Source organism: Dromaius novaehollandiae, chromosome 3 (assembly GCF_036370855.1).
Source record: "Dromaius novaehollandiae isolate bDroNov1 chromosome 3, bDroNov1.hap1, whole genome shotgun sequence".
In the NCBI taxonomy this organism is placed as follows: domain Eukaryota; kingdom Metazoa; phylum Chordata; class Aves; order Casuariiformes; family Dromaiidae; genus Dromaius; species Dromaius novaehollandiae.
Genome location: NC_088100.1, coordinates 51392435 through 51419318, shown reverse-complemented (window position 1 = coordinate 51419318; position 26884 = coordinate 51392435). Strand labels below are relative to the sequence as shown.

Below are 26884 nucleotides of genomic sequence, written 5' to 3'. Positions count from 1 at the left end.
TGTTACTTATATTTTATTGTTCATTTTGTCAATTTATTTTCCTCACCTTTTCTGTAGTCACTTCAGTTTCTCTGCTGAGTATCTCACAACGAAGAGTTTTGGCATGAGAATCTCTCCACTTCCTTCCACTATGAACACCAGTGGAAAGGGTTAGTTTAGCTTGTGTGCAATGACCTTGTCTTTGCTGAGTGCACCTTTATCCCTTCATTATTAATTGGCTTTAGAGACTCCCTGGCAGGCTTTCTTGCCACTCGTGTTTGAAGCAATATTTAGTAGTTCTGGTTCTTTTGCTGGTTGTTCCGCAGGCTAGTTTTTGGCCTATTGTTATTTTGTTTTTACATTTAATATTCTAGAATTTAAGATCCTTTCTATTTTCTTCATTTTTATAGGACCTCAACTTTTTGATGGTTGCCTTCTTTCTTCTACTATCCTCTTTTACATTCTGTTGTTTATAGTCATGCTGGTTTTCTATTGCCCTTACTTAAGGTCTTAATAAATGAGATGCATTGGCCTTGTGCTTGCCACGTGGTGTCGTCCAGTAGTTTTCACACTACCTGTAAGGATTTAATTCTGTCAGGTGTCCCTTTAATATATTTTTTAAAAAGTGTCCTAATTTTTATGGGTAGTTCTAGATCTATTGTGCCAAAAAGGCAAAATTTTCATAAATATCCTTTTCTATTGTACCTGTCAAAACTTGCATGCAGACCAGATAGTTAGAAATTTGTGATTATACTTCCAAAAACTTGGTAAGTGTGTAGATGGCATACAAATTGCACACGCACACACAGTATGATACATAATTTTAAAATCTATCATGTGGTCTTTCAGAAATATGGGTCCAAATTTTGCTAGAGTCTGGTGCATTTTTCAGTGACCTGGCAGGCTATCCAAGTTGAATCTCAAACATAATAGGGGCAGTACTGCACTTAGTGCTACTAAAGAGGAGAAATTCTGTACTGTTCCTTTTTTCATGATATCTAAATCTCCTTTTCTGTTGGGTTAAATGTGGGATGCCCATTGAAGTGAATAAAGAAGATTCTTATTCTTTATTTCTGTAGAAATCGGTCAATTACTAGGATTTTGGTCCTTCAAAGAAAGATTTATTATTTTAATGCGTAGTTGTGAACAGGCTACTTCAAATTACACTAGATGTAAATATCTGATCTTCCCTTTCTGAAAGATCTTCTGAACAGTAGTAGTGGAAGCAGTGCTTCATTTTGAGAAACGTTGAGTGAAATTTCACTTGGAAAGATTAGTTAATCCTCTTATGGGAGCAGCTTCAGATACTGTAAATCATTCTTTTATACCTAAGGAACTAAATCGGTCTAGTTCCTTGGATGTCAGCGTAGTTCAGCCCATTTATACCAGCTGAAGATCTGCCCTATAATGTATTAAATAATTTCATTTATGATAAATTGCAAATTAAACATTTCATTTTTTATTTTTCTCAAGCATTCTTAGTAAGCACATTAAGTACAGCTTGTTACAGCTAATACTCATACATTTTAGATTTACTTATTTAAACACAGTAGTCATCAGAAATATTTTTAAAGGCATACTCATTTGACTGTTTTGTGGCATGATTGATTTTTAATTTTTTTTTCCTATTTCAGGTAAATATGCGGAAGACATATTTGGTGAACTTTTCAATGAAGCACACAGTTTCTCATTCAGAGTCAACTCCTTACAAGAACGTGTAGATCGCTTATCTGTCAGTGTTACGCAGCTTGATCCAAAAGAGGAGGAACGTAAGTTAACTCCTGTATTGAGGAGGAGTTATTTTGTCATCCAAACACCATTGATACATGAAATGGAAATAATAATAATTTAAATTATAAATATAGAACGTAGAGCAAAACATCATGAGAAAGAGATTGTTTTCTATTTCTCCTACAGGTCTATTTTATAACCTTGAGAAACTTTCTGAGCTCAAAATTTTTCTGGTTACTGAACAGTAATGTTAAAAATGAATTTACATTAGAACTGCTGCAGGACTGTATGTCACTTTAGTATTATTGTATTGCTATTAATAATATCTATAACTTTTTATTATGATGTCAATTCTTGGGACTAATTCTTTACTCTGTTTTAAACTTATTCCTACTGATTCCTAGCATTTGTCCAAGTAGAGTTTTCACACTTAGCTTGATATCACGTTATATTAAAAATTGCATGAAGTTATACTTGTATAGCTCCATTCAGGATGATATATACCACCCTAGGATTCTTCTCCAGTGCCTATTTCTTTCTAAATAGTTTTAGATTATATAAATATTGGTTAGCTCTGAGAAAACAAATATTTCCAAACAATCAATAGGATACGGCTCATGCTTATAAGACAGTATTTTAGTGGGATTTAGCCAATGCATAGGCATTGTGATGACTATAGGAACAATGTTCAATAAAAGCACATAGACCACCTAATACAGAAATTTAATGAAATGTTTTTTGCTTCTTGTATATCTATTTGTTACAGGCGAAACTATTACAGATTCCCTAACCCTAAAGAGTTTTAGGATGTTCTAGATTGTATGCCTGAAACTCACAAAGTAGAACAGCACCCAATTATGAAAAATAACTTCAGATTGCATTTGTGATCTCATTCTAAAACATAGAAAGCTGTTTCTGTTCTGAATGTCTAGGTATAATAGTGGTGTGTCATTCAGAGAGGATGAAGTATCAAATCAGGAGGATGGTCTGAGACTGTTTCATTACCTATTCCACTCTGCTTCCACTATTAATAAAATTAGGCTAAGGAAGTTTTGATTCTCTACTCTTGTGACATTTATTTTAGAACAGGTTTTGAAAGACAGCTGTTCACAGCTAGTAGCAAATTTTCCACAATATCATGACTTGCCTAAGGGAATTCTTACATTAATGGGATTTTCCAAGTCTCTTGACAACTGAACATATATCACACACATACACCTCTTTTTCCAATAAAATACCATGTTTACTATGATTGGATAGTTACAAGAATCCTTTCTGTATACAGTAACAAATTGTCAGCAATTGTAATCTTGTAACAGATATAATACTCCAGAGTGTTAATGTCATTTCTGTGTTTACCTTTGACAACCTAGTTATTGGTTTAAGTCAGAGTGGGATTTATGTTGATACAGCATATCTGATATGGCAACAATTCACATTTCAGAAAAATGGAGAGACCATTTCAAGTGATAGAGTTAAAGCATCTAAGGGTAGTGAAATGGAAATTTGTACTTCCCCATGTAAATGGCCTTTGACAAGTTTGGTTGTAGGTTTCAGTACTAAATATTAATGACTGTTTGATGTTAGAGAGTTTCCAGGAAGAATTTGTAAATGATGTGCAGTCTCAAATGCACCAGGTTAGTAACTTTTCACAGTACTGCATATATTTGCTAAACCATATAGCTAAGGAAGGGACAGACATTGCAATTAAAGAAAACAGGACTGAAAAAAGGGTCTGCTTGAACAAGTCCAGAGTGGCTCAGTGTGACTCAAATCTAATACCTTGGATTTGTCTCGCCATAGGATAGCAGTGACTGCTAGTACTTTAGAGGAACACATGCAGCCTTCAGTGCCAGGAACTATTATTATTTTTATTAACCTAAGAACATCCAGTCCTTGAGCCACATTCAGTCTTCCTTGTTCACAAATGTCTGTCCAGAATGAGTCACCAGGTGAGGGTAGAAGAAGGGAGAGGAAATCCAATAATGTATTTCCTCAAATATCCAGTAATACATTTCCTCAAAAATCAGGGATCAGGAAACCTTTTCTCCTTCAGTATCCTCCTTTGGGTTTGAATTTTAGAAATTGATGAGGAATAGCCCTGTTTTAGTCCTGATCTGGGCTAAAACAGCTGGAGGATGTTAGTGTGTGAAGATGTGGGGAAAACAATTATATTTTCACGATAAAGCACAGAAACTTGGAAAATGAGTTAATTTGCCAAAGTATGGAGATAGACTCACAGAATGCCCTTTCTTAACCCTCTATGAAAGAATCAAGCAAATTCCAGTAGTTCTGTTCAACAAACAGCACGTGTAAAATGGGCTTGCCAAATGACTCTCAGTTGATAGTTCTTTGCCAGCAGACAGTAATATAAGTTTTGATGTGTTCCTTTGGGCCCATGCTATTACAGAAAGAGGAAAAAATTAAGATTCATTTAAAACCTAAGCAGTATGAACAAAAACAGCCTGAGTGACATAAATTGAACAAGGTGCAGATACTGGACAAGATATTTCTGGTGGAGCCAACAGTAGAACAAAAATCCTGACCTTTTGGGATAGTATGTGTGTTTTCTCATCATTCTGAATTATTAAAATGTCTCTGTTAATGAATAAAACCAAATTAAACCAGGGTTAGGATTGCATCCTGTGAAAACTGACTTGTGGCATGGAATCCTCCTGTTACAGAGAAAATGCTGTGAGCTTGATTCGGTTTGAACAATTACAAAAGGTTTCTTCAAATTCTTGATTTCACAAAGTCATTAATTTCATATTGATCTGGAATTTAAGGTCAGCTTTCAACTGAAGTTTTTTGGCCTTATGTAGTGATGTAACATAAAGTGGAGATCTGAATGGAAATAACTTTGTTGAATTTAAGAATTCCATAAAGTAAGAAAGTAGAGTTCATGTAAAGATTTTGAAATGTATCATGTCCCTCACTTTTTTCTTTTTACATACACATCTTTTCCTCAGTGAAGATACTAATCTTGCATACTGAGAAAAAAAATCCTCTGCTTTCCTTAAGTAAACTCAGTTTTATTCCAGTTATACATGAAACTTGCCTGCATATATGCAGGAATTATCATATTCGGGACCATTTTAGACCTGGGAAAAATATATTCTTGCTATAGAGCAGAACTAAGGTCACTAATCTCAGTAGCCCTGCAGTATAAGATATTCTCATGGGTCAGAGAATAAACCGTAAGGGTGTAGTTTCTTTGCAATGGTGTTTAATTTCAGTATTTAGTTTAGAAATAACCTTACACACACACACACGCTCTCTCTCTTTCTGTCTCTCAAAATACAAAATGGATAATGCAGTTTTGTATAATAATAGATTTTTGTTAATTTACCACGCTTTTGTGAATTTCTTTCTGCTATTAAGCTTGAAGTATTAGCACAGGTAAATAATTTCATATCTGTAAAAACTTTACAGTTTTTAAAAGAATATTCATCTTAGCTTTATGTTCTCTGAAATACTGATACACAGCACAGCTCTAATGTGCAGTGTAACAAAGTATTAGGAAACAGTTGTATATCACTCAAAAATAAATGGCATCCTGATGGAAGGAGAATTCACAAACTAAGAATTTATCTGCATATTTTGATATTAATCGAATGGTTCTTTAAACTGAAAAAAATGCCGTATTTCTATTTTAATCTCAAATTGGAAACCAAATATAGTGCATTGGATTCTTGATTTCTACAGTATATCTATTTTAACTGTGACAAGAAACTTAAAACTTAAGGCAACTGTAATGCCGTGATTAAGCAGCTTGACACATTTGTGGAAATGAATCAAACTAAATGGTGATTTGTATGTCAATAAACTTCTGGCTTTGAATACATGTGCCTGGTTTTTCTTAACCTTCTAGAGATGTTGTCCTATCACAGAAAGAATCATCATTCAGCAGTGCTTTTGGATTAATGCTACAGAGAGATTAGAGTTTTGCTATAGGTTAAAAAAAAAAAAAAAGTGGCATCTGGCAGGGAGAAATCTAGAAAGCTTGGCAGCTATGACATACTTGTGTCCTGCATGCTTACAGAAAATGGGAGGCTCAGTTTTAACTTTCAAATCGTTATGCTTAGCCCAGTGCAGACTTAGAAAAATGGATAGTAAATCCCATTTTAAGGGGCAGCTCACTTGCTGTCTGTAGCCTCCTGAAGAGGGATTTAGTGAATAGAGTATAAATGTGTAATAAAAGTTCATTACAGAGAATATGTGACAGTTGGGTCATGACTGCCACATGTAGTATGGTAACATGGAGAATAGCACTATGGTCAATTAATTCATAAGAATTTTCACTACCAAAGTCAAACAAAGAAAAAGACTGTTAAATTAAATTGCATAACAAACCACTTTCCTGGCACATCTCCACTTGTCTGAGTGTTGGATTTGAGTGCGTGTCCCTCTCAGATCTATGCGCATGGGTTGAGCTTCAACTGCTCTCTGTGATTTTCTTCCAGTTTTCTTAGCTGTTGGTTCAATTTATGGGTTGTTTAGTAAGTAGATCAGTCTTAAATTAGCATGCCCATGGCTCAGTAGTTCAGTGTCTAAGCCGTGCTACTGCGTAATTTGTATTCTAGATATAAAAAGTGGGATCTGGACAAAAGATCGGTTGTCCCTTACTTTCCCACACCTCCTGAATGTGTGCGTCCAGTTGGTTTGACGTCCCCTCTTGCTGTGCTCATTTGTCAATCAGCCACAGGGGAGTGGCCAGCTGAGGAGCCAAGATGTCCGTGTACTCGAACTGCTGCGGTGGCAAGCCAGTCAGCTCTTGGTTTCCTAGCCAGCTGGCAAGCCAAACAGATGGCTTTGTAAGCCAAACCTTGCACAGCCCTGGATTGTACTGTGCTCGAAACACAGGATTTACCTGATCTCTTCCTGTAGCTTAGGTATATCAATGTCATGATTCTCAGTATTTTGTGTGCCATGTCCTTTCATTTCCCTAATGATTTCGTTATTAGATAGCCAGTTGTTCTGAGTAATAGCATGCTTTTCACTGAAGAGCTTCCATTGAATGTAGAAGCAGGAAGTGCAGGTAGCAGTTGGAAATTCTGCAGTGTATGTTTTCTCTAAAGGCCTTTGTTATGTAGTGTAGTTTTAGAGACAAAATAATCTACACTTATTGGGCGCTGATTGGTCATCCCCAGCTGTGATCTCCGCCTTGTACATGTTTAGAAAAAATGAAGATTACATCTAGAAATAGGAGATCATGAATCAGACCTGCTGTATTTGGTCACTTGAAAGATTATGTATAGTGAGCATCAAATGTGAATATTTTAATATTAAAACAAGGAACTGTGTTTATATTTATTGGAAAAAATACTTCATTTATTTCATTACTATCAGAATGTACACAGCTTCCAAGAGAAGTGTCCTAATTTTTATTTTTATTGGCATAGTCTCCAGTAAATGGCAGACAGTTTAAAGACTTATGGGAGTACCAAGCAACTCTGAACAAGTACATTTGGTGAGATTTGTAAAATCAACAACCAAAGGAAAAACAGCTAAGGTATAAAAGAATCTAAGACCAGATTTTTAGATGAGATAATCTCCAGTTCTTTTCTTTTTATTGTGAACTTTTGCTAGCAAATAACATCCCGTACTCCATGATGGGTGCAAAATATATATGGCTATTTAGGAGTGCAAAAATACCTACAGAAATTGAGATTCATAGCTGGTATTCGTACATTAGTAGTACTACTTTCACACACTTACAAGGATTCTGAGCAGCTAATTAAAGGAATTAAAAGGATAAAAGACACTGTAATGAAGTAGAACGTAAGGGACTTCTCTAGTAACACACAACCTTGCCAACTGTGATAAACTTCAAAAGCCAGACTGAAAATCAAATAAGTCCCATTTTTAGCCTTACAAAGGAGTCTACCAATGCACTTAGGTAAGAGGAGAGAATATTCCAGGAATTGCAAGCCCTCTGGAAAGAAAGTCCTGCCTTCTGCCCCTTTGTGGTTATACAATAGAAATCCAGCAGTTTCATGTCTTTGCTTGTAACAGCTGTGATAGGAAATAGGGCAGCAGACAGTGCCTCAAGTGTGTGTGTGTGTGTGTGTACTTGCATGTACTACAGCAATGAGAATGAATCTAGCTTACAGCTGAAACGGATGCACTTTAAAAAAAAAATGGTTGCTAAAGGCCCCACTGATTTTCTCCAAAGCAGTGAGATGGGGGAAGAGTTCTGTCATCTAGAGTAAAGGAGGGCGCTACCTTCAACCTGTTTGCTTAAAATAAACATAACATAATTTTGTATAGATAAAGGACCTGTGCTAAAAATGCTCTCTTTGCTATCATGGCTAAAAATTGCCGTGTTTCATTACTTAATTGTTTGAAGTTAAAAAAAAAAAAGGGGGGGACACACTGAAATGTCTGCTGCTTTATTTACTGAAAGTCTCGCACTGTCTGCAAAGCTAGGCTTAAGGTACACGTGGACTTCATCGATGAAGTGATGGAACATCAGGGAGGGAGAAAAATAGGAGACTGAGCAGCTACACTGTTCCAAGAATGCCAAATGCAAGCTTCATCTTTTGCAGTCACTTTTCCATTAATCTTTTTCCTAGCAAGATTCCGTTCAACCTGCCAAATGTTTTCTAGATTTTAGTGATTGTGAGATACAAAAGGATATACAGGTTTTAATAGCAGTAAGGAGTCTCATCTTGATTAAACAGGGGAGTGTCATCTTGATTAAACACGCTGATTAAAGAAGAGCATTTGTCGTGTGTTGGAACACTGTGTCACCTCCTATGAAATCTCACTGACATCAGTAGAATAAGCTTAAGTAATTTGCTGATTTGGCAAAGGGTCTTCAGTGGAACTGCTACATATGTGCAAGGAATGCAAAATTGAGCTTGTCAATGACAGATAAACACAAAATCTTCATCTCAAGATAAGGAGCCAGTTTTTAGTACAAGAGGATTGTAAATTAGAGTTGGTAAATTTTATTAGGTACTTATGAACTACAGAATTACATTCTAGAGCTACAGTAAGCGATTTGTGGAACTACTTTGTAGAGACAGAGTTCTGATATCAGTCCAGGTGAGAAAAAATTTCCTGTGAAACTAAATAAAGGATAATGTACTGGAACATTACAAGCATATTTTTCACATAATCTGACAATATCTTCCCATGACAGTAGTGTTACATGAATTTATGTGCACTGTAAAATGTACTTGTGCTGATCATAAGATATTAGCAGTAATGCTTAATATTTATATTCCAACCAGCATTAAGCAATTGCAGATTAAACCAAATAAACTATCTTTGATCACTTTTTTTTTTAATGGTGATATCCCCTTTCAGTGTCATTGCAGGACATTACAATGAGGAAAGCTTTCCGGAGTTCTACAATTCAAGATCAGCAGCTGTTCGACCGCAAAACTCTACCTATTCCTTTGCAAGAAACTTATGACATTTGTGAACAGCCGCCTCCGCTTAACATTCTCACCCCTTACAGGTTAGTAAAAAGTCATCAAAAGCAACGTCTAGTTTATTTAATAAGTAAAATATTTATTATTATTACAGTTATTTATACTGTATTGTATAATACAGTGCTATATTTAGGCACCTTACTCATGTTGAATAGAACTTGAATATTTAAGGAGCTACACTTGAGACTGTGAAGCTACTTGAGGAATACAGGTAGCAGAAGACATTGTAAGTGTTAAAAGTTTATTTCTTTGAAAAATTTTATTCCAATCTAACAATTGCAAGAAAAAGCTATCCTCAGAGTCTGCATATATTGAACTGTGTCATGCTGTTGGATGAGAAGTGAAGAAAACAGGTGATTAAGTTTGTAGAAAGGAAAGTCTTTACTGAAAATGGATGATGTTTGCTGTCCCGAAGTTAATTTGAATCAGTAGTTTCAACCCTAACCACACAGATATACTTACTATTTTAGGAGCAAGATTTGAGTCATTGGAATGCAAGGAGTTCTTTATTTATGATACTGTTTTTGTCTACAACTTACATTAAAGTTACTTTTCTAAAATAAAGATCTTGAATACAAGGAAAGACAGTGAAGAATGATGGCATAGGAGGTCAATGTTTATCGTTTTAATGTTCGTGATCAGCAAAATATTTGAGGGCCTGAGGTGCTAGGTAGTTAATATGCCTTTATTTTTCCTTAATGTTTATAGAGTCATGTATTGTCAAATAAACAGCATGCCTTATTTTGATAATTGTATTTCAGGGATGATGGAAAAGAGGGTCTGAAGTTTTATACCAATCCTTCGTATTTCTTTGATCTGTGGAAGGAAAAGATGTTGCAGGACACTGAGGATAAAAGAAAGGAAAAGAGGAAGCAGAAGGTATATATGTTAGCTTTAAATAGCTCCTGGTTGTTCTCTTTTCTGGAAAGAGTTTGCTTGCACATATGTTATTTTTTTGGTTATGCAATAAAAACAATCCAGATTTTACATAGATAATTATGATCTTCTCCATCCAACTAAAACTACTTGAATTCATTCAATTCCCTCAACTTTAACAAATAAATAATGATGATAATAAACTACTATTAAAAGGGCTTAGAGCTTTCAGGCTGTCTTACTGTAACTAACAGCAGGTTTGCCAAAACTTATTAAGCCTTCTAACAATGACTCGAAGAGCAGAATTATATAGGAATACAGTAGGAATCCAGGATTTCACTGGAACATGTTTTCAAAGTATAAAATTCTGACAAATTTACAGAAGCAAAAGCCAGAATGAAATCTTTTAGATAGGTTCTCTGAAAATGAGGAATAAATTGGTAGGCATGAAACCCTGTATTTTCTTAAAATTAAATAAGCAATTTTGCAAAGGCAAGGCTACCTTTTTGTTTCACCATTATTCTGTATATTTCATGCATAGAAATAGTAAATATAAGTGTCAGAATGCGATTCAGAATTTTTTTTTCACCTTTAGAGTAAAAAGCTAATTATACAGTTATTCTTCACTGTATTCTTCAGCTAGTTATCGACTAGAGTAAAGCTTCTACCTCCTACAAAGCTTTTTGGTTTACATATCACGTTTAGACTGAAATTCAAATATTTCTTGCACTTTAATTGGGTTTATTTTTCATTGTTCTGTGGCTGATGTTTATATGCAACTAATTTAAAAACACTGTCTCAGTTGTCAGTTTTATTTGCACAACTCTCCTACAGCAGAAAAATCTAGATCGCCCTCATGAACCAGAAAAAGTGCCAAGGGCACCTCATGACAGACGGAGAGAGTGGCAGAAGTTAGCCCAAGGTCCGGAGCTCGCAGAGGATGATGCTAATCTCTTACATAAGCACACTGAAGTTGCTAATGGCCCAGCTTCACATTTTGAATCAAGGTTTCTTTTTATTTTTTCTATCCTTTATTAAATACAACTATTCATTCTACATAGTAAATATGTTTGAGAAAGGATAAATGATGAAGTGGTACTGCCATTCTTGAAATGCACTGGAAATCATTGAGTTAGCTCAACCAAAAATCAATTTTAAAATTCTTAGCCAGTGTGTCTTTAAAGGAGTTATTATTATCTTCTTATTTTTTAAGAGTAGTGTGCATCTCTGGAATTCATTATATCTTTGAGGATATGGAGGTGTCTGCCTCCGACTTGAAGATCAAGTCTAATGTCACTGCTGCAGGCTTGCACCCAGGTGTGTTACTACATTCCAGTCTTCACCTACAAAATCCCTGTTATTCCAATCTCTTGATTTTCCTTGAGCAGAAACTGCCAAGACTATATGTTGGGTGTGATGTAAACAAATGTCCACTTGCAACTCAGATGAGATCGCTGAGCTTTTTTTTATTCATGAACAAATACAAAATTTGATTGATGTTTCTGGTTATAGCCTATTACAAACTCCAGCCTGCTGGATTCTCCTTTCACAGCATGCATTTGCAGGTGGCTAAAAGCAGCATTTCAAATGATACACCTGCTCTGTTTCCTCTTGTGGTACTTATGCAAAACAAAGTCCATTTTACCAGTTGAGAAACTTATAATAGGAAAGAGGGCTGACATTCAGGTAATGTTAGGAGTTCTGGAGGGTATGATTTTCTTTGGGGTTTTGTTTTGTTTTATTAAAAAGTGTTTGTTGTCCTCTAAAAAACATTTAGATTTTTCCCCTATCCTTTGCTGGCCAAAAGCACTTTAAGAGAGGGTTTGGTTTAGCTTTGTCAGGTTTTCAGATAAACTTAATAGTAACAGTGGATAATTCCCATAACTCTAGGAGGTAGTGTTTTGTGTCCGAAAAATGGAAAAACTTGGCTGTAGGAAACTTAGTTCTCTTAATTCAGGGTGTAAAAATGGTCCCAATGTGTTTCAGTCAGTAAGGTACAACCCAAATTATGGGTGATGTGCATTTTGCTGGGAAGACACCAGCTTTGTAGTATCTTATAAACTGCTGTGTCAAGTAGTTGGCAGAGAAGTCTGCTTTCCCTGCTGTCTTTCAGCTGTGTTGTACATCAGAATCCACATGAGACGTACTCTCTGCAGGACTCCTTTATTATTGAGGACCCTGGCCTGAGCCATAATTACTTCAGTAACAGTACTGAAATTAAGAACAATGCTGTAGTGCTTAGAAGCAATAAATGTGCAGAACATGTAGCTTGGATAATGAACAGCACTGTGCCAAGTGATTTGAAAAACAGAATAAAAACTTTGCTCCATAAGATTTTAATAGACTTAGATGCTACAGTGATGGCAGTATGTGGAAACCTAGAATAAATCTTTAAATGTCAAAAAGTATTGTGCAAAGACCTTTCCTCTAAATTCAGTAGAGAAAGTTTGACACTTATCAATATCTTTAAGTAGTTAATGAAAATTTTGTAACCAATCAGGTCCTCAAGGTATATCGAAAGTTGTCACTAACAAGTAGTTTGAATTATTTGAAACTGTAGTTATCTTTATTTTACTGCTACTACTCAGTAGTAAATTTTTAGATTATCTTCCTGACATCTGTTTTATAGCTACTTAGTATAGCTATTTAGTAGGTCTAAATACTGAATTGGGAATACAGATCCTCCTGACAGAAGTTTGATTAAATTATTCAGTTGTAAATGCTACCACTTGATAGGTAGTTCATGAATGTTATGAAAGAATGTAGTTACATATATGTAGGGACCAAGTAGCAGAAACCATTACCAGTATAATGTCTGTTGCATAATACACTCTGGTATATGTGTACTTCTGATTATATTGCTACAGTTATTTAACTCAAAATAATGTGACTAATAAAAACTAAGATCTCACACGTATTGTAAAAATTGTCTGATACGCATGTCAGAAGAGCTACTAGAAGCAATGGGATGGAAAGGGGGAAAAATTATTAAAAAGCTGCGCAGTACAAGAGAGAGATTTGAACTGAGAAGTCAAACTGGAATACAGGACAATAGTTGGGAGCATTAATAATTAATTTTACTAATACTTATGTCAGATCAGTAGAATGTATTTTTCATACCTAGGAAAAATGTATCTATTTTCCTTCAGATCTCAAGCATACGTGGATCACATGGATGGATCATATTCTCTTTCTGCATTACCCTATAGTCAGATGTCTGAACTTCTGAACAGAGCTGAGGAGAGAGTGTTGGTCAGACCACATGAACCACCGCCACCACCTCCAATGCACGGAGCAGGAGAAGTGAAACCTGTACCTCCTTGTGTTAGGTAAGAAGTGGTCAAGCCACATGCAGATTTATTAGGAAGGGAGCTTTATTTTTTCCACCAACCCCACTGACTGCCATTAGTATCATTTCCATGCAGCCCAAGCAGTTCCCACGTCCCAGGGCTCTGTCAGTCCACAGCCTTGACGCCTCCACAGCTGCGAGGCCACGCAGGAGTTGGAGAGAAACGTTGGAATCAAATCCCTGCAGTGTGCCACTGTGCGGACAGGCCCCACCTGGCCATTAGCATTGCAGCTATGTCTCCTCCTGAGTTAAATGACAGGGCCGGTACCTTTAAAAAAAACATTTCTCTGAAAGGTGCTGAGATCTTAGGATTTAGCTTTGGAGAATCTGAAATTATTAATACTGAACTGTGTTTCAGCCCAAACAAGAGGAAGAACATATTGCAGTAGGATGGTCTGTGGTCAAAACTATATATTCATCACCTACAATTGCTTTTTTAAAGTGCTTTCGTTTTCTGTTTCTTTCTCTATGCCTTACCAAAACTGGATACATGCTGAGAGTATTTTTTAGAGTGAGCTTCTGGTTATCCTTCGCCTGTTGTTTTATACCCAAAGTCTTATTTTATGCTCAGGTACATACAATTTGGAATGCAAGACAGTTAATTCAGGCATGGTTGTTAAGTCATCAAAATGTTAGTCTTTCGGAAGGAATCTCTCTTCACTGCTTGGGAGAATATACACAGAAATGCTCGCATTTAGGTTAATTTTTCCATAACAGCTGAAAAATTCCTCTGGTGTTTTTTCAGGAAATAATTCAGGAAATAAGGAATAATTTTACTGATGCCTTTTGTTTTCTTTGATTCACCCATTCATTGCACTAAAAGGAGTATTCAGGCTGTAAATATACCTCTCTGCAGATACAATTGATGACCCTTGATATTAGCTTCTCTGAGCTTGTCTTTGAACCTTAAATACATATTTCAATTTTAACCCTTTGCTCATACGGTTTAAATTTTCTTTAAAAAAAAGTTCTGTGAGTTGAACAAATTAAACAACTGCCAGTTCCCTTACTTCAGATAAATAACCTGGATTTACCTGGGGGTGGGAGAGGAGAATCTTAGTGTAGGAAACCTCTGAAAAAGATGCAAATTTCTATAAAAGCATAAACTCAGTTAATAGCTTGACATGAACAAAGGCCCGTGAAAAGACTGATGCATACACCATACTGCGAGTTAGAGTTCACTGCACATGAAGTATGAATACCTTGAAATCATCAGTTAGTACATAATACCTTTTAATGACCAGTGTTCCATATTACTAACTTTCAGAAATGAATCTATTACTGTTTTTTTCTCTTTTCCAGCTCTAATGATTTTGTCTTGTTATTTGGTATTTCAGTTCTACTACAGGCTTGGTAGAAAATCGTCCTCAATCACCAGCAACAGGCAGAACACCAGTGTTTGTGAGCCCCACTCCTCCCCCTCCACCACCACCACCTCTTCCCTCTGCTTTGTCAACCTCCTCACTAAGAGCTGCAATGACTTCCACTCCTCCCCCCTCAGTCCCACCTCCCCCTCCTCCTCCCACAGCTGCTTTGCAGGCCCCAGCAGTGCCACCTCCACCAGCTCCTCTCCAGATCGCCCCTGGAGTCCTACACCCAGCTCCTCCTCCCATCGCTCCTCCCCTAGCACAACCCTCTCCTCCTGTCACTAGAGCTGCCCAAGTGTGTGAAACTGTACCAGTTCACCCAGTTCCTCAAGGGGAAGTACAGGGGCTTCCTCCACCCCCACCACCTCCTCCCTTGCCTCCTCCTGGCATTCGACCCTCCTCTCCTGTCACAGTTGCAGCCCTTTCTCACCCTCCGCCTGTTCTGCACCCTCCTCCCACAACCATTGTCCCTGGCCCCCATGCCCCACTAATGCCTCCATCCCCACCGTCCCAAGTGGTTCCTGCTCCTGAACCCAAACGCCATCCCTCAACTCTTCCTGTAATCAGTGATGCTAGAAGTGTTCTGCTGGAAGCAATACGAAAAGGTAATTTTTGGCTATTAAGAGACAGCAAAGAGTGTGACAGCAGTATTTCACATGTAAAAGTTAGTTTAGAGGATGGCATGTAAAGTCTTTCTGCTTTCTATTTTCTGCAGTGTATACATTGCTAAGTAGACAGATTTTTCTCAACCTGTGATTGCACTTAGCAGGTTCGAATTGTAAAACTGGTTCTCTGTGGAAGTTAGATAAAGAATGTATGTGTGTTTAGAGATGATCTGTGGAGATTCTGTCTTCAGTCTGTTTACCTGGGAATGTACCTAGTTCTGATAACTTACAGATCATGTAGAAGTCAAAACCAGTATTTTTCACAGAGTTAGATAAGGGCAGAACAGATGAATTGACATTTGAATTTTGATTATTGTTATATTACAACAACATGTAAATGACATTCAGAAATCATTGCTTTAGACTTAAAGCTGTTGAGAGCCTGATCTTCACTGGTCTAAACAAAGTGATGGAATAGTCTTTACACCACAAGGTGCCCCACCAGCACACTGAAAGTGAGTGGCAGAGGTGCAAGGTTATCTTGCTTTGGTAGTGTTTTCTTGATGGTCTAACAAGGAGCTGTATGTACACGCTGTTACATTTTAGCTTATGTGCTTGAGGCCAAAAAAATCCCTGTTGCACTATGAGTGTTGCTGTTTGACTGTGGTCTCTTTGAACAGTAAATCTTTCTCAAATGTTTTGAGTACTTCATTTTTCTGTTTTCCTGATGCACCTACAACACAGTGCAGAATCTGTATTGTACTTTAATATCAAGAGATATACTTAAGTGCCCGTGCTTGTGTTTACTGTCAGTTGACAACAGGGAGTACTGGGATAGGTCAAATTTAGACTGTGTTGATCTGTGGTATCATGAGTATAGAACCCAAAATACATACTCTCTGTCATGTTTTTAACTCAGTTACTGGCATTTAACTTTCTCGTATTATCAGTATGTGTTATTTGTGCTTTGTGTTTGACCCTTAAGTAATATTTTATCCCCAAACAGATCATTACACGATCAAAGCTGAGCTGCAAGAAATCAATGATGTTAGGATGTTCAGATAGCTTTAACTTTCTGTTGAAATCATGAAGAGAGAGTAAAAAAGGTGTTTGGAAAATGCAAATAGTAAATTGGCTTAATCACTTACAATAGTATTGGAAGATGTAGGTATATATTTAATGGAAAGTTAGAAGCAGCCAGTGGAAGAAAGTGATCTAATCTGCCATGACAATTCTGACATTCCTGTCTTTAAAAACCTGACAGAGAACTTTACTATCAGAAAAGGACAGTGTCCTCAGCCTTCATTTTTGCTTGCAAAGCATTTTGTGAATTGTGAGCTAGGGTATTTTGTATAATGATAAAGAATGAGAGTATCACATTTGTGATTTGATGTTCTTCAGGTATTCAGCTACGCAAAGTTGAAGAGCAACGTGAACAAGAAGCTAAACATGAGCGCATTGAGAATGATGTTGCTACTATACTTTCTCGTCGCATTGCTGTGGAATACAGTGATTCAGAAGATGATTCAGAATTTGATGAAGTGGATTGGTTAGAGTAAAATTATTACATTGCTGTACACTACAAAATTGAATGCTAACGTCCATTGTGGTGCTTGTTCTTTGAAAGTTTGATGGTCATTTCTAGTGTTTTTTGTATTCTTTTCTTTACATAATTAATCCATGTTTTTCTACTTTTCAGTTTACAAAAAACTCCTAGTGCATCTTTGAAACTAAATGTTTTACAGTGGCTTTTCTTACACATCTTTTTGAAAGAACATACTTTGTTCCAATAGACCACTAAGTATTAAGCATGGGCAGCTGTTGGTAGAGTAGCAGTTTCAATTTTTTGGCATATCTTAACTGTGCACTTTGTGAATTTTAAGTTAATGAAGGCAACTGAGATTGACATTCCAAGGGCAGCTATATGTACTAATGAGCCTTATTCCACTTTTGATAATGTTTTAAAAACATTAAACCTAGCTATCAAGATATCACTGCCTTGGTTACATCTGTACACTAAAAGTACATATAGTTAGCAGCACTGAACACATGAAAAGGAAATGGATCTTTGGGGGTTTTATTATTGTTTTATTGTTGTTTTTAAATAATTATGGCCTTATTTGAATGTTTAGAAATTCCCTTTCCCTTCCTCCCTCCCAGGTACATATTGTGTGGTACTATTTTTGCCTGCATAATAAAAGTTTAAATTTTTTTTTTCTTGTGAAATATTCTGACTTAAACATGCTGTGTAACTTATGTAACTGTTAAAATAACAGTTTGATTTAATAAATGGTTCATTCTAAATGTCCATCATTGTTGCTTTTTCAAGCGAAGCCTGTCTTTCGCTGGTGTAACTGAGGGATCCTTGGCTTTCAAAGATTTAATCTGTGGACTGCAAGTTATGGTAAGTATTCAGCACTTGATTCAGGGAGCCATATTGAACAACAAATTGTATATCGTTTGGTGATCAGAGTACATGCATTAAAAAAAAAAGTGGGGAACTTGTGGCCTAAATGATTTAGGTGTTTTTTAAAGCTTTACCTCCAGAGTATTTTGAAGAGGAGAGATGCAGCAGTCAACATTATAGTGAAAGAGGAACAAGATCAAGGGTGTTATTACAAAGACATTTTTAAAAGCGCTATCTAGCAGTATACTGTGTATTGAATAGTTACAGAGCTTTTGTGTTTACTCTGGAATAACTGAAGTCTGAGCGCATAATCAAAAATCTATTGATAATGACTGTGTGAGGAGGCACATGAGTACTCTACCCAGCTAGCCTGTTCCTGGAAGATAAGATGATATAATAGAGGAGAAATAGAGTTGAAAGTCAGAAGATTTCTGAAGGTGGAGCATGAAATGTTCCACAGGACATGGAGTAATTTCTGGAGGCATGTGGCTGTTGACCTATGCTTGGGGCTGGGCAAAGCTCTGTAAGTACAGACAGGAGTAGGAATGAAGTACAGCAGCCCTTCCAACTTTACTGCCATCATCTCAGGCTCCATTATAATGTTGCATGTAGACTGCTATATTCAAGACTTGTTCCACTATGACAGTAATATTTTTTATATTACTGGAGCAGAAAAATTGTTGTCAAAATATGTGGGTCTGCATCTTTATAACTGTTGATGCAGTTCTCTTTGATAGTTTGTCTTCACAATAACTGATTGCCATCTGGTTTATTCTGCCACACTCAACTGTCAATGTGCACATCCTTCTTACTAGATCATCCTAATTGTTAAAGAAAAGATGGTCAAAGCACCACTCCATGAATATTTGATACAGTGTCTGACACACTTGGGGGAGGGGATTTTAACCCCAAGTCATAGAGGATGACAGTATCCTGGATTGATAAGTGACAGATTTGCCTATACTCAGACCTAACAGCTTATGGAGCATCTGGTAGCTGGGTATCTCACATAGCCTGAAGCTAAGAAGAGCAGTTATTAAAAAAAAAAAAAAAAAAAAAAAAAAAAGTTAGGTGGGAGTGAAGTGAGAGGCAGGACCTTCTATGACTGCAGTTATCACATGAATAAAAAAATCCTTATTGACAAATGGCTATTACTGACCTAATGGACTGTCCTTGTGGTTAATAGTATCATTTCCAAACCAGTACCCAGGGCAGCCAAAGCCCTGAATCGTGTCTGAGTAAAGGCAAGAGTTAAATTCAGTTAAGATTTCAAAGACAGGATTCTTGGCATTCTGCCATAGCTACAGCTTTCTGCCATAGCAACTAGTCTCCAGTCAGCAATAGCATGATTCACTAATAGCAAGAGGTGATTGTCAGATCTGAATATTTGCATTTATAGATCTACTCAAATAGAAGTATTTGCAATCTCAGTGATTTGTAGCCCTCTGACTGGGGTTTCTAACTGCCCTTCTCATTTGGTGGAACAGTGTTTGGAGGGCTGCTAGGCTATTTATGCCAGTGATTAGATGTGTAATAGATTATTGATTGCTTTGTCTTGTAAGATACTAAATCAAATTTTCTATAGTGAACTGTTCATAGATTCTGGTGTTTACTTCTGTACATTTACAGCAGTTGGTTAAAAGTAAAGACTCAAAGTCTGTTGCAGCAATATGTCTGTAATGTGCTTTGATAAAAATGAAGAGGAGCCTTTGTTAAACTTCACACCTTTCTTGACTGTAATCTGTGATTGGTGAAAATGATCTTCCTCTTCTACTGCAAAATGGAAAAAAAAATACAGAAGAAGCCAAAGATAATGGATAGCAGAACCAGAATAGACTAGAGAGTTGCAAAATTGGTCATTTACAGTTTTTATTCAAAAGAAAGTAGTAAGAGTGAAGCAGCCATCATAGAACAAAAATAACAGGTAGTAAAGGAATAAAAATGACAGACATAATGCTGGTTCTGTTGTTTTGCACTGTGAACAACCTTTATTTATTAGCTACCATTAAGAGATTAAATAATATCCCATTAAATTGGGATTAAATGAGCAGGAGGCTTTTTTTGAAAGAACTGTAGTTGGTAAGATCATCCCTTGCGTGCGGTGCAGGAGGCCACCCCTCAGCATCCAGCAGGGAGCCAACGTGCCAGCGCCTGCCCGAGGCCTTCACAGGCTTCAAACAGTGCTGTGGGACCTGAGGGTGCAGACAGGTGCCTGCAGCCCCGCTTTCAATGGGACTGGCATCCTCCAGGCTACTGGGACCATCTTGGCTTGGAACCAGCTACCACCACAGCAAGGTGTGCAGTCCCTGAAGGACACTTCTGCCTGTTTTAACTGGTGGCCGCAAGCCCTTAGACCACAAATTTTGGAGACGTTGGGCTGTTTAAGTCTCACCAGCCCATGAATCACTATGGGCAGGGGTTAACACCAGCTCTGGGGCTTCGTGCAGAAACCTCTGCCCCTAGGAGAGCCAGCTGGTGCAGCACTGGGCTGAGTAATGAGCTGAGAGCAGTGTACTCACAGCAGCATGGTCCAAGCTGTAAAACTGTTTATGCAAACTAGAACAGTTCCAGCAGGAGACACAGAAAAAAAATCCTCATCACAGCATTCTGCATAAGCAAAAGATCTGATGGAAATTCAACCCAAGCTCCCTCATCAAGTATTTGCTCGACTCCTAAAGTGAGTCTTACTCTCTTTCATTCTCTTTTGGAGGTAGCAACATCTAACACCAGGAGAGGGCTCATAATGAGGCCACAGACAGCAATAGCTGGAGCACTTGCGTGCGTGCGCTCGCTCGCTCTCTCTCGCGCGCTCGCTCGCTCTCTCTCTCTCTCTCAGCCACTCAGCCAATTTTTCCCCTCGCCTTTCCATTCCTTGCTTCTTTTCCCAATTGCTCGGTTCTTGAGGTCCCAGGCAGCAGCCTGCTCCTGGGAGTTTCTTCATGCACCCTTTGCAGCTGCAGTAAGGATGGACCTTACTGGTCCTCAAACTGCTTCTCAGATACATCATCATCCCTTGCTAGACATCAATGCCCCCTATTCACCTGCTTGTGACAGGAATCCCTCAGCCTAGCTAGCCATAATGAGCTGGTGTAGGTTTAATTGCTTAAAAGGCAGGTTCCTGCCAGCCCAGCTTATCCTGAGAGGACCAGTTTGGGAAATGCTCCCACAAGCAGCTCAGCTGTCAGACCTGAGGACTTAAAGAACACCTGGCAGCATGACATCACGTAGCTGCAGCAGAGCAGGTGGGGATGGGAACCTCGTCCCCATCACAGCCGCTGCTAGAGGAGGGCCCACAGACAAGCCCTGGGACATGGGCGCTGCAGCCTGGTGCTGTGCACTGCTCCCCTTCGTGTTTGAACGGTGAAGTCCAGTGCTGCAGAGCCTGGGCTTTTTCTTTAATCAGTGCCATGCTGCCAACAGATGTGTTTACTGTCCCTACTAACTGATTTGCCTGAAAAATGAGTTCTGCTGGGTTAGTAATTTCTTGTGTTCCCAGATTGCCAGCAGCACTCTGAAAACAGGATCAGTTACAGCCTCTAAAGAAAATAGCATCTGTCCCATTTCTTCAGATTTCTTATTTCAAATGTTCTCAAGCTCTGGGCCTTTGCTCCAACCACCTCCCTTTTGGCAAGGCAACGGGAAACAGCTGAGTACAGATCTGAGCCACTATCAGGCAACTCTTGCCAAGCAGAGCTGAACATTCCCCCACTTCATGTCTGCCTTTGCCAGTTAAATAGCTTCATTTTCAGACACAGGATAGCTGAGGGTTCCTATACAAACACATTGGTTCCACTTTTCCATCCCCCCTTTTAATGACTACTCTTTCTAGTCTTCAAAGTCTATAAGGAAACCTGACATGCTACAAGGGTTTCAATACCTCAGGCCTCTCGTGACTTCTGTGCTACCTAGCCAGCTCAGCAAGCGCAGGGCAAGGAATACAAGACAGGACCAACCTGTAGTGCTGCTACAGTACAGCAACTCACAAAAAGCACAAGGTTTTGCTTTGCAAGGCGAAATGGAACCACTGTAGCGCTGTCCAGCCACCCTGACCAGGCACACAAGGTGGGTCAGGCTCCAGCAGGGCCTCTGCGCTGGCACGTCGGCTGTGGAGCAGGGCTGCGGGACACCCAAGGAAGAGGTCCCACCTTGGCCAAGACAGCTGAAACCTGGTGCTGCCACCTTCCTGCCTGCTATGGCTCTTCCAGCCCATCGCCCTGCCTTATCTTCATTACTCTGATGTCCTCAGCTGCTGCTTCAGTAAAATTTATAACCTGTACCACTCGCATGGCATTATTGTGATACGAACCCTCATCTTCATATTGGCAGGCAAAGAGGCAAGACATGGTATTGTCCTTTTATCAAAGCCCTTTTTGCTCGAGGACCAAAAAAAAAAAAGTGCTTGGCATACATGGCTGTCAGATAAGACTGAAATGAAATAAGGCCCAGGTAGCACTCGTTACCTCTTCTAGCTTTAGGCTCACCAGTCACATGAAAATTGTTGTAGCAAGTCACATAATCACAGAAATTACGAGTTAGAGCATTTGCTGTCATCAAAACTGTTATTTTTACATGACTTTGTGGAAGTACCCTCTAAGGAAAGCGTCAAGAATTATCTCCCTGTGGTGCAAGTTTTATACTGTAATTTAGCCATTTGCATGCCTTCGTGAGGCATTTTCTCCTTCATACCGGTTAAAGGCTCAGGAGGGAATGCCGATGGGCTGCTGACATCCCTCCTGCTGAGCAAACCTCCACACTCGGGGTCATACTGTTACAGCTTGATTTCTACATTTCAGCACAGAAATAACCCTACCACACCACCCAGGACTTCTAACCTAATCAAAAAGCAGCCAATGGCAGCCTGAACAGGACAGCATCCATATATCGGCAAACCTTCAGCGCTCCCTCTCGTTGCTAGGCTGTGCGTTAGGCTGCATTCCCCACCACCACCACCCCGTTGCGTTGGGCAATGCTACAACAGTTCGTAAGAGCCAAGCGTGGGACTGGCAGCCAGAGCAGCCTGGGTGGGAGGCAGCGCTCCCTCGCCACAGCCCAAGGACGGACAGACGTCTCCTCTGGATTTTGGCAGAGCCGGCAAAGAAGTTAGGGTATGTGGGATCGCCTGGGCACGCTGGTGCTCCTCAAAGGGACCCAGGTGGCTTCTGAGCCAGCACCCTTTGCTGACCAGCAGAAGTCATGGCAATAATTCAGCACTACCCAAACAGAGGAAGAGGTGGGAAATGCATCGGCAAAACATCCTCCTGTTGACACACACGCCAGCACATTCCTTTTGTGTTTTTTTTCCTCTACCTTTTTAATAGTCCCTACTTTCTACATAAATTTCATTAGCTGGATTTATGTGGTCACTAAACTGCTTGATACAGTATTATACTCACAGCAGGAAATTATTTGGCATTCTGGCAAAAATCAGCATTTCCTAGTTTTGTCAGCCCAGAGAATTGCATTATCAGGGAAATAATAACCAGATGAACTGAAGGAGTTTTTGATTCATGGTAATTACTGATTATATGCAGATTACTTTATGGCTTTAATTCTTTGGTCTCCCACTGTTTGCTTGCTAAACCTCTGAGAAAACAGAGTGAGCATACGAGCATCTTGTTTGCAAAGTCAATTACGGAAGGTAATTTGTTGATTACATAAAAGAAAGTGCAGCTGTGCTGCACGACAGCCTGCTCCACACCTAGAGCCAGGCCCCGAAACACCTCTTCTAATTAAGTGCAGTAAAAAAAGCCCTTGCAAACCTTTGATTTTACCTAGCACCATGTTGCAAAACATTAGGGCAAGTAAGTGCCACCTGTGCCAAGCAGCTGGCAAGCATTGCACCGGGAGCCACTGCCACCGCAGGGCAGGTCTGGCCACCAGGTCCACCAGCACCAGCAGGCTGGTAAAAGGGCCAAATTTGCCACTTGGTGTTATAAGTCAAAAATGCCATTTTGGATTTCTGAACTTTTCCTTCGGCGTTTGCAGGTCGCCAAACCCTAAGAAGGGCGATTTGCACCACTCGGGGCTCAGCGCTGACCAGCCAGATCTGACAAGCCCAGTGCTTACTGCCTTAGTTCTGAACAGCTATAAACAATACTTACTATAAAAATAAATAGCCTAGAGGATATAGTATAAAACTCTGTATTAGTTACAGTCATCCTGTAGCTTAAGGCAGCTGCCCAGCTTCCACTGCTGGTGGCACAGAGCCGACTCCGATCACGGCTCTTGCACGCCCCTCGGAGCAAGCCCCAGACCTCGGTCTCCCTGCCCCGAAACTGCGGCCGGCGTTAAGCTGCGCCTGAGCGGCAGCAGGGCCGAGCTGCTCCTGCTCGGCTGGAAATGCGCGTCAAGAGGTGGCAGCACGTCCCTGCCGTGTGGCAGCTGGGCGATGCGCCCCGCAGGCCTCTGCCGGACAGGAAAATGCTCTTTTCAGGGGAAAAGGAGCAATTTTTACTTTTTTCTAGTCAAGACCCAGGTCTGGCATCTCATATTTCCCCTTTACTTTTTTTTTTTTTTAAAACTGCTTTTTTTAACCCCTGGGCTATCTCAGAAACTGAGGGTGGCTTTGCCACATTCCCCTAAGCAACTCCCTGAAACCCAGTGCCGGAGTGGGGGCCGACACGGGATGCACCAGAGCAGCCCGTGGGTCCCAGCCACCCTCCCTGGCTCCTTCTCCCCCCCCCCCCCCCCGCAGGGCCATAAGCTGTAGGAAAAAAGAGCAAAAACATAAATCCTGCCTGGTCTCTGCAGCAAGGACTCCGCAGCCTGACAGAGGAGCAATGCTCACCTGCTCCCTCCCCCTGCAGACCTGTTGCTCCTCTGTGGGACTTAACCCACCAGCCAAGCTGCGGAAGAGGCTCCCAAGGTCCAGGCCCTCTCCCTGCCCTGGGTACGCCAGCTCCAGCCTCCGCAAACCACAGGGGGGTCCGAACCTGGGCGAGCTCGCTAGCTGCAGACCCTGACGGGAGGCGCCCTCCTCTGCCAGCATCAGAAAATTAGAAAACGGCCTCATCTTTTGTTTCCAGAAGCTCGTGGGACGTTTCCAAAAGCCTTTGTGGGAAACCGGGAAGGTGACTAGGACCCTTTTTGTAGGCATGGCCTGTGACCTCCAGCCTCTACGATTCACATAAAGGACATGAGACAGTGCAGTGTGGGCATCTAAATGCACAACAGTGACAGAGCCAGAAGCAGCCCCTGGGCATGGACAAGGCCAGGGGCTGCCAATCCGAAACCGCACAGCAGCAGAGCCCTAAAATGCAAGGGAAAAAAAAACAAAAAAACCCAGAAGCCCAAAATGCCCTGGGATTTGCGCTGACCACAGAATAAAGTAGACATGCCAAAAATGGCACAAATGGTGTATGCCAGAGAGTGAGGTGGTTTTGCACCAGCAATAACACGAGCAGAGCACTGCCCATACTGGGGTATTCCTCGGCATGGAAGTCATGTTCCTGCAGGGGCTCTTATGCACAGGAAAGCCGTGATCTTCACAGACAGCCTAGGAAAAACAGGGATGTTAAGGAAGATTTGATTCCTAATAGTCTGGTATCACCTTTTATAAATAACTTTAAGACAGGGCTTCAGTCTCAGTGACTGAATTTGGAGTCACCCATCTGTGAATTCATTACATCCCAGGTAGGCTGCACAGCTCTTCACTCCATCATTTACATTCGAGGCAGATTTTTAGTCCAGCTGATTTTGCTGACCCGGTGGCTGGTGTCACAGCCAGGGCAGGTTTCACAGGGGCGCACACGGGGGGCTGCCCTTGGGCACCGGCTCCAAACCCTGTGAGCCGTGACGGCAACACTGCAGCTCCTGGGCGTTACGCAGGAGCACCAGGCCCATAGCTGAGGAAACAGTTTTCAAGACGTTTCCATGTGTTTTCTTCATTCCACACTGCCCTTGACTGCTTCCCCATGCTGAAACGCCGAGGTCTGCCCGGACGTCTGCATGGACAATGTCATGCTGGCAAAGAGTGGCAGGGTCAGGCCAGAGCCACGCAACCCAGGGGCTACCCAATGGCTCTGCACACCAAAAGGCAGCTCAGCAGGGAAGAGGTGCAGCACCAAAGTCTCAAAGGGGTTGAGGGACACCCAAAACTTTTGTTGTCACCCCAAGAACTGCAACTCTTGCATTCACCACCAACACAAACAGAGGAAGAGATTAAAAGGAAAGCAAAGAGCATACGATCAGTCATGTATAAATACCTACTCAGACCCCAAAACGAACAAGTGATGAGGATGGTTTAGCTCCCAGCATGACCGAAGCGAGGTGCCCACCAGGGCAATGATGGCCAAGGGTCAATCTGCTGCAATTCTCCTGTACTTGGTGGGAAGAGCCAGATTTCTCCAGAAGGCAATGAAAAGCTGTTAGCATTTATGCACAAATGTGTATTTTCACTAGTACTTAGTGTTGTGCATAACATACATGCATTACTCAGATTCATACGCTTCCACCAACACCCTGGCTGTTTTACAGCATGCCAGGGCAAAGATCATTACTCTCGTGTAATTATTGGTATCAGGGGGGAAAAAACTGGGTCCAGGCTTCTGTTGCATTAAGCACAACTCAGGCAGCAAAGAGTCCTGCCTGGAAATGTCTAAGGACAAGCTAAGTCCCTGTTTAAGCACATACATGCTTAACATACATGCAGACTTGATTATGCAACAAGCCAAATGGCAGCATTTCCCAGAGCCTTTGGAGGAAGTGTATGGAAAACAGCATCTCTTGTTCTGCAAAAAATGTTGGAAATGTGAAGAAGTCCCTGCTGCAACAAGTGTGCCCCTTTCGTCTGCTAAAGCAAAACTCCCGAAAGAGGATGCTGGACACCTGGCACCCATCCCTCAAATGGGATGCTGAGGCCCAAAACCCAGGGGAAAGGGGGCAAAACAGAGATATGGGCCAGCACCTCCATAGCCTGCTGCTGTGAAGACTTTTGCTCAACTCTTCTTTTCTTTGTTGACAAAAAACTGAACCTGCAGCACCCAAAATGTAGATCTAGGGATCTGAAGTGAGAGAGGTTTTTTTTTTTTTTTTTTTTTTTTTTTTTTTTTTTTTTTTTTTTTTGCAATACTTTACTGGAAAACAAGAGAGCATAGATTAGCTGAAAACATTTACCATACCCAAGAAAA

The 26884-nt window shown here is 40.1% G+C and overlaps 1 protein-coding gene across 6 annotated transcripts in view; it reads left to right on the top strand.

The window, feature by feature from the left end:
* WASF1 (WASP family member 1) overlaps positions 1-17657 on the top strand; it is a 98814-nt gene extending 81157 nt beyond the window's left edge. For 5 of the 6 annotated variants that reach the window (XM_026119979.2, XM_026119978.2, XM_064508873.1 and 2 more), the window contains exons 3-9: positions 1614-1748; positions 9025-9178; positions 9914-10031; positions 10863-11035; positions 13178-13357; positions 14715-15349; positions 16751-17657. In XM_026119979.2, the coding sequence (XP_025975764.1) occupies positions 1614-1748; positions 9025-9178; positions 9914-10031; positions 10863-11035; positions 13178-13357; positions 14715-15349; positions 16751-16908 (1553 nt within the window). In that variant the 3' untranslated portion in view covers positions 16909-17657. The remainder of the gene's footprint in view (positions 1-1613; positions 1749-9024; positions 9179-9913; positions 10032-10862; positions 11036-13177; positions 13358-14714; positions 15350-16750) is intronic. The other variant, XM_064508872.1, reaches the window with a different exon arrangement.
* Positions 17658-26884: the final 9227 nt, after the last annotated feature.